The sequence below is a fragment of the Salvia splendens genome, chromosome 1, assembly GCF_004379255.2.
Source record: "Salvia splendens isolate huo1 chromosome 1, SspV2, whole genome shotgun sequence".
Lineage (NCBI taxonomy): Eukaryota > Viridiplantae > Streptophyta > Magnoliopsida > Lamiales > Lamiaceae > Salvia > Salvia splendens.
Genome location: NC_056032.1, coordinates 44,375,074 through 44,389,497, shown reverse-complemented (window position 1 = coordinate 44,389,497; position 14,424 = coordinate 44,375,074). Strand labels below are relative to the sequence as shown.

The 14,424-nt window shown below is 36.1% G+C and overlaps 3 protein-coding genes across 5 annotated transcripts; all 3 read right to left on the bottom strand.

Annotated features, from left to right (window-relative positions):
• Positions 1-53: 53 nt before the first annotated feature.
• On the bottom strand, positions 54-2,865 carry LOC121754615 (nudC domain-containing protein 2-like). Of its 2 annotated transcripts, XM_042149949.1 has the most exons (7): positions 2,730-2,793; positions 2,592-2,650; positions 2,399-2,503; positions 2,175-2,323; positions 2,011-2,059; positions 974-1,116; positions 54-346 (listed from the first exon to the last, which is right to left on the bottom strand). In XM_042149949.1, exons 3-7 carry the CDS (start codon positions 2,445-2,447, stop codon positions 260-262), a joined length of 477 nt encoding a protein of 158 aa, XP_042005883.1. In that variant the 5' UTR covers positions 2,448-2,503; positions 2,592-2,650; positions 2,730-2,793; the 3' UTR covers positions 54-259. The 2 variants fall into 2 exon arrangements, with proteins under 2 accessions (XP_042005883.1, XP_042005879.1); XM_042149945.1 differs by lacking the exon at positions 2,592-2,650 and having other exon boundaries at positions 2,730-2,865.
• A 4,222-nt stretch (positions 2,866-7,087) lies between these two features.
• Positions 7,088-10,454, bottom strand: LOC121754598 (14-3-3 protein 7-like). Its single transcript, XM_042149932.1, has 7 exons — positions 10,286-10,454; positions 9,171-9,477; positions 8,784-8,871; positions 8,504-8,613; positions 7,847-7,995; positions 7,441-7,475; positions 7,088-7,320 (listed from the first exon to the last, which is right to left on the bottom strand). The coding sequence occupies exons 1-7, from the start codon at positions 10,350-10,352 to the stop codon at positions 7,315-7,317; spliced, it is 762 nt and encodes a 253-aa protein (XP_042005866.1). The 5' UTR covers positions 10,353-10,454; the 3' UTR covers positions 7,088-7,314.
• A 910-nt stretch (positions 10,455-11,364) lies between these two features.
• Positions 11,365-13,972, bottom strand: LOC121754587 (5'-adenylylsulfate reductase-like 4). 2 transcript variants are annotated; one of them, XM_042149924.1, is made up of 4 exons: positions 13,564-13,972; positions 12,477-12,694; positions 12,268-12,392; positions 11,365-12,177 (listed from the first exon to the last, which is right to left on the bottom strand). In XM_042149924.1, exons 1-4 carry the CDS (start codon positions 13,765-13,767, stop codon positions 11,738-11,740), a joined length of 987 nt encoding a protein of 328 aa, XP_042005858.1. In that variant the 5' UTR covers positions 13,768-13,972; the 3' UTR covers positions 11,365-11,737. The 2 variants fall into 2 exon arrangements, with proteins under 2 accessions (XP_042005858.1, XP_042005863.1); XM_042149929.1 differs by having other exon boundaries at positions 12,477-12,664; positions 13,564-13,970.
• Between the last annotated feature and the right edge of the window lie 452 nt (positions 13,973-14,424).

Genomic DNA, 14,424 nt, shown 5'->3' with positions numbered 1-14,424 from the left:
ATTTCCTCTCTCCTTTACTAACATATGTTAGGTTCATCAAATAAATCTTGATATATGGAAAGAGAGGAACAATGCTTTTATTTGGGAACTTAACAAGTGCTTATACAGATCTTCGATCGTAAGCATTGCTACAGCACAGTAAATATATAACTTCGAACACAGATCTGAGAAGAAGTCAAGAACAATGGGTGTGAGAGGGAATGAGATTGTGTCCAGATAAGGATTATGCTACATATACAGAATTTGAGACCGATGAGCATCAACCAGAACGGATCCCGCCCATGAAGGTCTTTGGGTCAGGGCAATTCCCAGTGAACTGAGCTTGCGAGAAGTCAAAGCCCGGGTTCTGCAGAAAAGATTTCAGTGGAGAAGCAAATGTGAGATTCTAGACGTTACAATATGCTTATATGTGTTGATGGGGAACCAAATCTTTCAGAATCCAACAAAAGAAGATTTTATGCAACGAGGTTCGCTATATAAAAGTTTCTATTATAGATCAGGAACTTAAGAAAACTAGCTATGACATGACTATACAGAAAATTAGATATTACTCAAATGTCTTATAATATGGAACATACAGGTGCAAATAGTAATATGTAGTAGTATGTCCTAATCCCTCCATCCCATAAAAATAGTCTTCTTTTTCCATTTTAGGCTGTCCCACAAAAATAGTCATCTTTCTTTTTTGGTATGTTTCTCTCTCTTATTAGGTGGGCCCCATTCCCCACTAACAATATTCCAATAATCTTTTCTTTCTACATCTCTCATACTTTACCAATTTTGCAATAAAACTCGTGCCGTCCCCAAAGTCCCTATTTTTATGGGACGGATGGAGTATATTTCATGCTAGAAATATATGAAAAACAAGTTATGTCCTTTAACTGAAATATTACCAAAGCATTCACCTTTCATCTATCAAACAATCAAAAGATAAAACCTGGGTTGTTTTCGGTGAAGAATTAAGATGTACTACCTCTTCTTGAAATCGTTGAAGCATGAGACGCCTCTGTTCGAGATCAGCAGCATATGGATCCAACTGGGCTTGGCCCATTATAGGTGAAGACCATGTCTGACCTTTGTCCCTCTTATGCAAGGTTATGTGCATTATATTGTCCTCTGCAAGATACCAATTTGAAAATACTGCTAAAGTCACGCACTAGGAAACAAAGTCAATCACTAGCATATAATGATATCCACACATGTAAAGTTAACTACATTAATTTAGCATGAGAATCAACTGAACCCATTGCCCATGCTTTTGTGCACATAGCCACATATAGCGATAGGGGAAATCGCAGGGCATTCCAGAACACATTAAATTCCCCCAACATCAAGAACTATAGCTTCGTTACATCAGACAATTTTATGAGCATGTCAAAGTTTGGGCATGTACTTGTTGTCACAGGATTCATTTCTAAGCATTGCAGAGACTTTTAGTCCAAATGAAAATGTTAGCATTGCATTCCATAATTGGTGGAGTCAGATTTCTCAGATTTGTAGATTCAAAGTTATCCATATTTAACTATACTTGAGCAATTAAATAATTACAAATTCCTTTTGAGTTCTTACACTTGTTCTTCCAAAGATTACTGATATATAGAATCTTAAACTCTTGGTTTCTATTAAAAAGATGCACAGCAAAAAACCATCTCAATAAAATAGAAGTTACTACATAACTAACTACATAGTACATATGGCTTCTTCAAATGTTTCAAGATATATTTTTTTGCAAAAAAAGTATTCAATCCTCAAGCCCTAAAATTTGGAAGATACTTTGTTCTATGTTAACTTTGTACCACAGCACTAAAGCTATCAAGAAAAATTAATAAAGAAGCAACAAAGCTATCATACTCATCCATATTCTACGCCATGATTTCCCAGGGAGAAACGACTTATCAATGTAGACTCACAGCCTCATCTACCAAAGTGGTATCCCATAAACTTTTCCTAGAAAAAAATAAAACTGATATCTTCCTTTTAAGTAAAAAACAACAGAGCACAAGAACATACCAAGAGTCCAAAAGGAACAATCCGTCTTCACCGGGAAGGCAAGGTCGTGCTGCAATTCATCAGTGACGGAAACGAGACAAAATCATTCTCAGCCATCTATTAAAGCTAACTAGTCACAGAAAGAAATGGGACAAATTTTCCAAGAAAAAGGCACAAAACCATACATTAAGATAGGGCGTATTCCCTTTGATCCCAACTTCAACATGCTTGGAATCAATTTTGCAGTGAAATAACTTCTTCGGAACATTAGGTGGAAGCTCAATGTACATATTCACCTCTTCCAGCGTCTGATCCCAGTCGAACACCTTTTGCCCTAAACACCAGCAATTCCATAAGTTCATTCTTCATCATATCTATATAGAAAATTTATTGTTCTATAAATGATTACCATTCTGAATGTAGCTGTGGCTTTTCTCAGGAGCTAATTTCTCGGCCATTTCTTCTGTGTTTTTTATCGGAGCTTCTCTCTCCTCTCGTCTATACGCTGTTAGCTCTGGAAATTTGATCAATCAAAATTTTCTACCTCAGCAATCCAGACAATCAAGTAACAGTAAAAGGCGAGCACAGTATTGAAAATTTACAGCAAATTTTGCATTAATGCGATAGTAGTATCATTTTCAGATATGGATTTGCTCAATTTCTGAAAGGCAGCTGAAACTCAGAAAAGATGGAGACGGATTCAGTAATTGAAATAAATCGCAACAATTATACGAACGAACCAGAAAATTTCACGAACACCGTTGAAATTAAGCTAAAACGGCGAGGTTACGTCGGCGGTGGCGGTAAAGTGGAATTTGGTATTGTGTGATTCGAAGTGAGAGATTGGGGATTTGATTACAGAATTTAGGATAAATTCCATTTAGACCCCATGACATTAGATCATATACATTTGATACATTTAATTATTGTGTTAATACAATGAGGTCCCTAATGTTTAGTTTATAGCAAAAACACACTAAAACATTTCAAATTATTATTTCCGGTCATTTATTTTAAAATTTTAATTTTGTTTACACGAAAATGATTACATTATTATTGGTGTGATTTCGTATTAATTCTGTTTTCCTTTGCTTTCCGTTTCAAAACAATATTGGAAATAACACATTAAAAAATAAGCATACTCATTGTTTTTTTTGTAAAATTAAGAAAATCCTCTTAAACAAACACGAACACGAACAAGTTAGTTTGACATAAAATTATTGTGTCACGAAATTATACGAATCTAACATAAAATTATAGTGTCATGCCTTCACACTAATCAATTTATTTATTATGTGTTCTTGTCATCTTTGAAATTGTGAGTCCTAATTTTTAAACTATTATATATTGGTATTTTGTTTGCTTTAATCTCTACTATTACAAACATTTAAACTTGAGGATGATACAGATCATTGTAGTCACAACTCCGAATATTATGGTATCAACACGCTTACCCTCCGATGAGAGTGTTGAGCAGCAACGCGCCCCCGATTGCAACTCCACATAGTGCCCCATTCTGTCATTCATAGAATTTTAATATCTAGGATTTATAATTTGTGACTGAAAAATTACGAAGTAAAAAAAAAAGCAGGTGAAAAATGTACCGCTCTATCATCTAAAGCAACTCCGAAAATGGTGAAAATTAGTATGAAAGTGAGTATGAATTCCCACACAATGGGCTCGAGATCGGAGGTTGAAGTCGGAGAGTATTGTGTTAGCATTGGTACAAAGTTTATTTGGTGTCTAAATAGTAGTCTTAGTGTAAAAGATGCTAGTGTTGAGCCAAATAATTGAGACAACACATAGATTGGAACCTGCAAAATCGAATTTGAGTTAGAGAAATATTAATGAAATTTAAATCATAAATCAGTATACTAAGTCACAAGACATCTTATAGATTTCAATCTCGCTTTAAAATGGGATCAAGTTTCCTATATCAATTTCTCACTTACCCAATTAAAATATTATTCTATTCGTCTCACTTTAATTAGTTGACTTGTATTCGTTTTTGAGTGTTTTATTATACTTGAACATAAGTTATAATATATGGTAAATCGCACATAAATAATCAGGCTAAAGAAGAAACAGGTAAAGTGAAGTAGGACACTTACTTGGATGAAGGGCAATCAATCTACGCGCCATTGCAAACGCAACAGTGACCGCAGGGTTGAAATGGGCCCTGGAGACGTGGCCCACGGCGTAGATCATGGCCATCAAAGCAAGTGCAGGGATGAACGCGGCTGCCAATGCCGTTGGGTCTTCTCTGTAGACTAGAGCGGCCCCACGGCCCGCGAATACGAAAACATACGTGCCCACAACTTCTGCTATAATCTGTATAACACAAACAAACATGTGTGGCCCTCTTGTTATATTACTACATAACATAGATGGTGTTTATTAAGGGAGGGTACGTTTTGGAAGTGAGAAGGAGAGTTGGCCATTGTTAGAGCTATACGATTTGGCTAAGTATAGAAATTGATGATATTGAGTTCGATTTGCTTATGCATTTTGGGGATATTTATAAGTAGTGGATTGTGTTTGATAGTTTAAGGTGAATCGACATATGGAGAGAGGAGAGGGGCTTCTAATATTGTGTTTTTCATTTGAAATTCTTGTCTGCTGTTATTTTGTTAGTTATAGGTAAAATGTATTGCTCTTAATAATTACTATAAACTTTAGCATAAATTTGGTATTTTTTACAAACTTGAAATGTGTTCGCAGAAATCATGAACTTTTATGTAGTGTAGTGAATTTTCAACGATTTGCAATTCCGGCAAAATATGGGAGGAAATTATAATCATAAGTAACGCACAGAACGACGTCGTTTACACCAGATGCCGTTTTTTGTATTGGCTGAATTGTCCAACTACATTCTTCGATTGGCCACATCGAATTCAATTAAGGAAAAATCGAACTCGTGAGAAATCTTCTGTAAGACATAATTTCGTGATATTAACTAGTAATTAAATTTTAAGTTCAAACACCAAATTTGTGATTTCAGGAAATATATCCTCATTAGTATAATATTATTACAAATTACAGACGACAGACGCAACGGTCTTGTTTTTTTATGTAGTTACATACAAAACTTTTTATTAGGGAATCATGGCATGGCATCCAAGATTATACTCACATTGTAAATTTTGTTTTTTACTCTAGACTCTTAACATATTCATATTGTCAAGAAATCTAGTGAGTATCTTAGTTCCAAATTAGCCGGCACAACTTAGAAAATAGAAAGTACTAATTGGAATATATTGCGTCACGTTTTACCATTTCTCCTATATTTGAATTTCAATATACGTATAAATTATCTTTCATCGAATGAGCCGAGCATATCCAAGAATAATTAACAACTAAACGACCAAATATTTTAGTCAGTGATTGGCATCGAATGTCATATTAGTTGGTTTTAGCAAGCAATGTTCATTCATATAAAAGTAGTACTATCAAATAATCGGCATTTTTGTGCAATTGCAACAATAATCCGCATCAATAAATTGAATTAGAGTAAATTATCATCTCAAACTCTAAATTCAGAAAAAATGCAATTCTTCCTGCCAATTATTTATTCCATGTTTGGATGTACGTAAGAGCAAATGCAAATGCAAATGCAAAAAAATATTGGTAGTGATATTGAGACAGTTTCTTTCAATACAAAAATCATACCAGTAATATATATAGTACTCCTAACTTTTTTAAAATAAAGCAATATATCAATCTAACTTAAAAGGTACTATTTTTATGCAAGATTTGATTTTATTTTTTCTCTTATTCTTACTATTCTCCATTTTAACATTTTCTTTCATTTCCAAATCAATTTTTTTGTCACAACTTTTCTTCATTTCTTTCTGAAATTCCAACCTCCAACAATTGGACTTTATTTGCGTAAAATTTAGTAAGGGCTAAATACGATTTCAAACAATTTGGATAAAATGAACATTATACAGCAGAATTAAATGTTGTTGTAGAGTGTGTTTTATTAACTCAAGATTAAAATGATCAAAGTATTAGTTACAAAATGGGCCCAGGAACTCATTCAAATGAGGCCCAGCCCACTGTACACCAAAACCCTAGAATTCAATACCCTTTATAATCCCACCTCTCTCTCTCTCTCCAATAACTACATCTCCACCCACATTCGTGCGATTCAGCAATGGTGAATGGAATTTTAGATCTCAATTTTTTTCATTTGTTTTGTTTTAGATTTTGAAAGAATTGCCTCTTCTTTCGGCTGCAAGGGAGCTGAGATCATCTTGGATGATCGATTTCCTGATGGCTTTGTTCTGGAGGCATAGATTTAAATTCAGTCAAAGCGTTAGATAACCCACTTCTTTTTTGCTCAAAGTTTGGGTTCGCTCGCTCTGCTACATTTCCATTTTATTTATGAATCCTTTTCGCTTTTGCGTGTTAGTTTTTGGAAAAAAATCGAAGCTAGTTGTTTGGATTATTCGAAACAAAAATATCGTTTCAAGCATTTTTTACTTCACCAAAATGCTCATGGATTTCCGTGTTTACTTTATATTTTCATATTCTGTAAAAATGAGCTGACACATTTCTTCCAATAATTTTCCATGAAATACAGATTATAAGACAAAAACGAGTATTATGATAATAATATTGCTTATAGATCATTGCAATAGTAATAGTAGTACAAATTTTGCATTTCAAGCTGAAAGCACTCACCTGTTTTCCAAAAAATAATCCTCATTGGCATGTACTGTCAGTTTAAAAATTTTAAATGGCTAATTGTTGGGAGGGAAAAAATGACTGAAATTATACTCCTAAAACCCAGTTTTAATTGTGCTGAGGAAATAAAGAGTTATTGAAATGGTTTAAAAAATGGATTATCATTAAAAGTATGAATAAATTCAATTAGAAACATTTATTTGCGGAGAGAGAAATGACAAGTTAAGGCAATTAATGATATACTAGTACTATTTGGCTCTCTTCTTCAAGTGTGCATCCCAACTACAAATTAGAAATTTATCTCGAGCTTTAGTACCACCTCTCTTTCACGTCCCTTACTTCTAACAGACTAATTAAATTTGAACAAGTTTGTGATAAGAAATCGAACTGAATCCAGTTTCATGTCACATTTTTCAATCGAATTGATTATTCAAGATTCAATATCTTGGAATAATGATGAGTTGAAATTAAGGAGAAAAATGGCAGTAGGAGCTTATACAGGATCAAATCATGATCGCAACTAGTTTAGTATCTTGCCATTTTAAAACAAGTTAACAATCACAGGATAAAAATGAAACAACACCACGAGGTTTTAGTCATTCCCACAACGTTTCTCTTTTGCACCATATTTCCAAGCTATCTCTGTAGTTTGGTAAAAACAAGCAAGTGATGTTAAGACCAAAACAAAAGCAAGAAATTTGTGATTCGAAAAAACATACTGTAACACGTTAGTTTCAAAGTTGCTCAAGCAACAAAGCTTACCTCTGCTTGAATCTCATCGCCCTTGGATTGCTCACCTGCGCCATGTAAACAAGATGGAGATGACGATGAGAAACGCGTTGGACAATTTCTACTACCCTCGTCCCAATCAAGATGACCAACACATTTAAAAGCAAAGGTTCACATCTTGAATGAGACAGAGAGAATATTTTTCTTTACATCTAAACAAACGTAATATTGATAAAAAGATCTTCTAGTCAAACATATATCCATATAAAAAAGGTGAAGATGAGGATGAGAATCATATAAGAATATGATCCTCTTGGGATGAAATTGGTCAACTGAAACTCGTCGAACTTGTAAAACTAGAGCATACATGGTTGTTTGAGTTTTGAAAATGGAATGCAATACAAATTTAAGGGGGTAGTGTAGGAAGAAAAGATAATACCTCCCTCTTCTGGAAGATCTGAGGTCCACAAAGTAAGATTGTCCCTCAGAAGCTGCATGATGAGAGTGCTGTCTTTGTAGGATTCTTCATTGAGGCTGTCGAGTTCTGCTATAGCTTCATCAAAGGCTTGTTTTGCAAGGTGGCAGGCCCTGGCAGTGGTAATATTCATGTTAATACCAACCAATCAGTAGGGAAACAATGATCCATACTATCTGTGAAAGCATAACAGTGTTTAATATCATAGGCACTGATTCAGCCCTTTCTAGTCACTGATTTAGGTTTACCAATAGCACATAGCAATATAGCATGCACATCGGAATCTGGAATGAGGAGTGATAACATTTTTCAATGAGACTATTAGTAACATTTTTCTTATTTTGCAATGAGACTACATAACTTTCCAGGAATCAGGATGACATACGACTGTTAATTAAATTGCCAGTTTCATTTAAAATTGTTTGATTTTAAGCCATATTTTTTGTATGTTATTTTTTTCAGTTCTTTTCGTGGTTAATAAATTTGCCTCAACTTTCATTTTAAAGTAGTAGCTTACTAGTGGATTAGAACATAGAATGATCTACTCATGGAAGAGAGAGAGAGAGAGAGAGAGAGAGAGAGAGAGAGAGAGAGAGAGAGAGAGAGAGAGAGCATGCACACCTCTCAGGGGAATTCAAGATCTCATAGTAGAAAACAGAGAAGTTAAGGGCCAAACCAAGCCTAATGGGATGTGTAGGAGCAAGGTCAGTGGAAGCAGCACTAGTGGCAGCCTGAAACGCAAAATTAAGTCCTCAAATTATAAATCATGTAATATAACAAAGTAAAAGGAAAACCTATGCTACCCATTAAAACATAAAATAAATGAATTGGTGACTCCAATGGAATTATTTATCTAGCAGTTACTGAATAGCAAAGGTAAAGGTAAAGTTAAAAAACTAACTTCGTATGCCTTGAGTGACTGGTCTGCTGCCTCTTTACGATCATCTGTACCCTTGAATTCAGCTAGATAGCGGTAATAGTCTCCTTTCCTTACCATATTAGAAAAAATATTTTAAGCAAAAAGCAACCTATTAATCAAAATAATAACCAAATTCCAAGTGATTACAATATTAAAGTGAAAGCAACGTCGGCTTAGTGAGAAACAAAAAGTAGGGGTGTTGTTACTTAGACGTCAGATTTGATAGTGAGGAGAGACAATTTCGGGTGGGGGGCATTAGCTCCAGAATACCACTTGCATATTCATTATTTACCTTATGAGATGGTGGTTCTTTTTCACTTTTCTTTTTCAATAGCCCTTTACACATAAAGCCTGGAAAAATGTACTTACATTTTATAATAAAAGACAGATGACTCTCCTGTCGTAGAAGATGGAAGTAGATGGTCATCAATCACAGCGAGTATGTCCATGCATATCTTAGTGAGTTCATCTTCAACCTGTTGTCTGTAACTCTTTATTCTCTTCACATTCTGTTCATGCCCCTTACCTTCCTCTTTTTGTTCAATGGAAGATAAGATCCGCCAGGACGCCCTTCTTGCACCGATAACATTCTTGTACCCAACTGAAACCAAGTTCCTCTCCTCGACAGTCAGTTCAACATCCAATCTCGCAACTTGTTTCATTGCTTCCACCATTTCTGGAAAACAAATTGCGAAAAAACATGATGGTCATCACACAAGCAAGAAAAAACTTAACCAAATGAAGTTCAGCAACACTTGGAAAATGCAAATGAAATAAAATACCGTGCCCTAAGATTTTGAGTCAACATTTCTACACAAAATGAGGTACATCCACATTAAAGCTAATTAAGGTGACAATATATTTATTATCCTACTTAATGAGCCACCTAAATTTTCTTCTCTGTCTAGGCTGATAATAAGACTCTTGGTTGAAAAGCATACACACAAGTTCAGGAATCAAAACTCATCCACCCTTATAAATCCCTCTGATAACCTACCATAACACTAAATCTAAATATGTCTACAACTCAAAACTTCCTTTGACAATACATTAATCTCAAATTCCTTTCATATATATTTGTATACCTGCTATCTATACACCTCAAACGAAATGACTTTGTCAATCTAAGAAAAAATCCCAGTAGATCACTGCCCATCCACGAAATAAACTAACCAATAGCAGTTTTCCCCACTAGTGTGAAATAGCAAACATCATTTTATTACAATAAATAAACAAATAGAGCTCGTCTACTCTAAATCACACCGATAAAATCAACAACAAACCAGAATCCCCAATCAAAATCAACTAAAAAATCATCAGAATTGGCTTAACATAACAGAAATGACTCAGATCGGAAATTGACCGAAACAATCACACGCTGAAACCGCGACAAAAATAGCATAACGATCCATCAAAACAACAGACAACATTTCTACTTCAAAAACACTATCAAAAATAAAAGAAAACAAGCGCGAGAAGTTTACCATCGTATCTCTCAGCTTGCTCAGCGAGCCTGGCCAAGTAAACTTGCTGCTCTCTCTCCTTCTCCATCTCTCTCTCTCTCTCTAGACTCTAGCGTGGACAAAGCGAATTGCACGATCTTCTCTCTCTACAAAGAGACGACTTTGTGGCGGTGGTAACTGTATTTCTCGAGCTCAAGAGAGAAAAACTAGGTAATTCATCTCAGCCGTTGGTTTCTGAGATTGAGCGCGCCCACAGCCGTTGGATCCAAATGTTAAACTGACTCTTTGGCCTTAGTCGCGTTTTGGCGCATGCGCTTTCCGATCTAAGTAATTTATTGCTGATTCAGTGATTTGTCATCGACGACTCATCACAAAATATATCGACATTATGTTTAATTTATTTTCGAATAATAATATTGTATTTTAGAGTTTAATAGTAATAATAATAAAAATAAATACTCCTTCTATCACACTTAAAATATCTTATTTTATGAGTATCAAACAGAAGGAAATTAGAAATTAAGCCAATTAATCACACAATTAAATGCTTTTATCATTTCTTGAAATCGAATTGAACATATGGAATGAAACGGAAACACTAGCAAAAGGTGCAAAATACTAAAACCGACAAAGCTATGTATAAAAGGTTATAATCTGACTTTACGTAAAATTTGTATTTATGAAAAGATGATTCTGCTTTATTAATGAGATAATTGTTGCTACTTTTCGTTTTTAAATATAGCAAGATATGATTCGTTATGTCTATAGCTTTAATCCGATACCAATTGGGTTGACAATTATATTGATATTTTTGGAATAAATTTCAAAAGAGCGAATTTAGAATATATAGTTGGTATTAGTCAAAATTCACCAATTTGGCAAGATGATTATGATATCTTATTCTCTCGAATTTATGCTGGAAATTGATTCAAATTTTGAGTATCTTAGTATTACCTAAAATACAAAAATATATAAATAAAAAACTTAATCCCTCCATATCCACCACCTCACATCAATATTCACTACTTCCTCCATCTTCGTTCATCTAAAGAGAAACTAAAAAAATTGAAAGAATACAACAAGATGGAATCGAAACTTGATGCTGCAAAAATAAAGGAAGCTACACAAATTGAAGGTAAAGATATAACAATTCTTCAGGGTTGGTGAAACAAAATCAGCACTAGGTTACAAGAACATGAGAGATGTGGCGCCGTGCAGTGCCTGAAACACCTACCTAAAGAATTCGATAAAGAATAGATGCGCGAGCCAACATCAGCAAGCACTGAACCTCGATTATGGTTGTGAGGGTACCACGTTGTTGTTGTTGTCCCTGATTACAAGGCTTAATTGGGGCTTAGTCCAGTAAAGACCTTGTTCAGGCATGTAGCTCAAATTCCGGTGATACTATGAGACATCTTCGTCTGCTTGAAAAGCTGCTATCAAGAAATATACATAGACGGAGGTCAGTGGAGATTACTGAGCATTGCTATGGCTTGAGCTAGCATCCCCGAACGAGACAGTTGCTAGAGACTTGGATGCCCAAGCTTTGGCGTTTTTAGCTCCTTCTTGCAGATTGCTTTTCTTGCCGGGCTCATTCAGAGATTTGAACAGCTGTAAGAGTCGATTGATGTGGACTACAGAATGCTCCCACAAGTTACTGAAGCTCGCGTTTATGATGTACCTCCTCCAAGCCAACTGACCGTACCTGTGTAATGTTGGGAAAGTGCAGTAAAGCAACCTCATGATCACAAAAATGGTAGCTAAGGCCAAATATGTTTCCTGCTGCAGCAAATTCTCGGGTGATCGGGCCCAAGGGAAAGGGCATGTTTCCTGGTGATTGTTGTGCCTTTCGTCGGATCCTGAACATCCAATCTTATCCAGATACACTGGATCAGTAAATGATGTCTTCAAGCCTGAATTTTTGAGACAGGGTTTCAAGGTTCAATTCTCCAAGCTAACTAGATTTATATAGACAATATTAGAGAACTCTTTGATAACCTTACCCGTAACATCACCATAAAAAGCGATTAGAGATTCCATAGTGCGAGAGCCCTGATATCGCATGCGCATGGTAGAGTTTAGAAGTATCAAGGTTGGAAACCCGTAAACTCCATATTTTGACAGAATGCTGAAAATAGACATAATTTTCTTTTAAATTAGTCGTCCTAGAATGTCAAAAGGAACATAAGAATGAAGGTGCTGATAATCTAACCTTGGCCTGACTGATGATTCTTCGATTGCAAAGTGAGGGATTGAAGGATATATCGAAGACAAAACGGAAAGCTTTGGCCTAAATGTTCCAGAGAAAGGACACCTAGCCGAGTAAAAGAGGACAGAAGCATAGTCATTTTCGTTTTTGTGGACCATATGCAGTGCCTTCTGCAATGCAACCTCATTCCCCTTCAAAGTGGAATTCATTGTTACAGGGCCCTTAATAAACGAGAAATACAAGCATACACCAACTCAAGCAGTTGAGTTAAGATCAAAATGAAAAATAGCAGTCTCCATCCCCAATAGACATTTAATGGAAACAAAAAGAGCACCATGCACACGTGCACGCACACACAGACTATGACAGAACATCATTTACATTTGGGATAAAGGGAGTAAGGGACTAAAATGGATTTTCAAGATGCATCAAATACTTGCAGACATGCTAAGTCTATGCTGTGAAACTAGAAATGCAATTCTTTGTTATATTCTCAAGTAAAGGGATCAACGGATCGTTCGTGACATATATTCTCCATACTAGTGATATAGCACACACCCCAAGAACACAAAAGTTTCTTTGCAAGTGAAATTTCCAAACTAAACATTCATCTTCTTCAACCCTTCACTATTCTCAAGTGATAAACTTCACATGAATCTAGATGCTAGTTCTTTCTTAACACCATTAAACCTTCATATAGTATTGCTATGCACATACTTATCAATTCAAGACGCAGCTACCTACTACTATAAATTAATGTATTATATATGAAGTTATAATCGCATATCAAAATCAAATGCACCAAAAAACTGGATCGTGGTAAATCCTCCAAATATTCTTAAATCACTCAGTCAAATAAACTAGAGCAAGAGCTAAAAATTCCTATGAAAAAGGTTTCAGCTTTCTTCACTAAATTCACAAACTCTATCCCACAAATCAAAGAGCTTCGGCGGTCCTCAGTGATCAACCGGTGACCGCGAAAATAAACACTGTATCTCACATAAACTTCTCAGAACAATTCAATTGCGTATACGCAGAAAACAATTTCACATAAACCCCCAAAATAAACAAAAATTGAATATGATTATACCTCAATCACGCCGACAGGGTGAGAAAATCGGTCGCGACTAATGTAACAGACATCGCTCCGGGGAGCGAAGAACGAGTCTTTGAGGGAGTCTAACACACACAGGGGCCGCGACGGAGCCCTATCGGCGTCGGCGCAGGTTAGCCTCCCGATGAGAAGAAACACCGTCAGTCCAGCAAGCTCGAGAATCCGGTGCAGATCCTCCATTTTCTGAATTGATTAATCGAATAAATCAGGGTTTGGAGAACCGATTTGAGGAGGCAGAAGACGGGGGGAAGTGGTGGTGAAGAAGGAACTCGGCGCGTTTTAGAATCTAACACCTTGGTTTCAGCTTTTCGCCTTCTTTCTACCTCTCTTCGTCTTCGCTATCGCTACCTATTTTAATATTTTGTCATTTTCTCTTTTTATTTTTTAGATATTTTAGATGTTAGAACTTTCAAATATCCGTTATCATTAGGGGGGAATTAAATTAATGAAATGGAAATACTATTGGCAGTCACGTGTCAACTTCTTATACAATGGAAATAAAATATCATATATTATGGTTGTTATAATGTACCATGTGGGTCAACTGATTCTCTAATTTTTTAAAATATAGTAGTAACTTATTTTTTCATTTGTTCGCGCCGGCGTCCTGCGACCCGTCCAGGAGAGACGGGTCCGTCGCGCGACGCGTTGCAGCTCGCCGTCCCGTCCCGTCCTGTCCCGCACCCCGTCCTGCATCCCGTGCCGCCGAGACAAGCGACGGGCCGTCTCGCCACGCGCCTAGGCGACGTGGCGCGACCCGGCGTCGTGCGTGACGCCCACTCGCCGGCCTGCGAGTGGGCTTCGTCACGTGCTGACGCAATAAATCAATTTTTTATA

What these genes read in the sequence shown, in the direction of transcription:
- LOC121754615 (XM_042149945.1), bottom strand. Translation starts at nt 2,447, where the DNA reads ATGGCCGAGAAATTAGCTCCTGAGAAAAGCCACAGCTACATTCAGAAT. An exon ending in TTGTTCCTTTTGGACTCTTG is followed by an intron (nt 1,117 to 2,010) that starts GTATGTTCTTGT and finishes GGTATCTTGCAG; the next exon opens with AGGACAATATAATGCACATA. An exon ending in TTCAACGATTTCAAGAAGAG is followed by an intron (nt 347 to 973) that starts GTAGTACATCTT and finishes TCTTTTCTGCAG; the next exon opens with AACCCGGGCTTTGACTTCTC.
- LOC121754598 (XM_042149932.1), bottom strand. Translation starts at nt 10,352, where the DNA reads ATGGAGAAGGAGAGAGAGCAGCAAGTTTACTTGGCCAGGCTCGCTGAG. An exon ending in TCTGTCTTTTATTATAAAAT is followed by an intron (nt 8,872 to 9,170) that starts GTAAGTACATTT and finishes TAATATGGTAAG; the next exon opens with GAAAGGAGACTATTACCGCT. An exon ending in ATCTTGAATTCCCCTGAGAG is followed by an intron (nt 7,996 to 8,503) that starts GTGTGCATGCTC and finishes TACCACTGCCAG; the next exon opens with GGCCTGCCACCTTGCAAAAC.
- LOC121754587 (XM_042149924.1), bottom strand. Translation starts at nt 13,767, where the DNA reads ATGGAGGATCTGCACCGGATTCTCGAGCTTGCTGGACTGACGGTGTTT. An exon ending in ACCCTGTCGGCGTGATTGAG is followed by an intron (nt 12,695 to 13,563) that starts GTATAATCATAT and finishes TCGTTTATTAAG; the next exon opens with GGCCCTGTAACAATGAATTC. An exon ending in GAATCATCAGTCAGGCCAAG is followed by an intron (nt 12,393 to 12,476) that starts GTTAGATTATCA and finishes GTCTATTTTCAG; the next exon opens with CATTCTGTCAAAATATGGAG.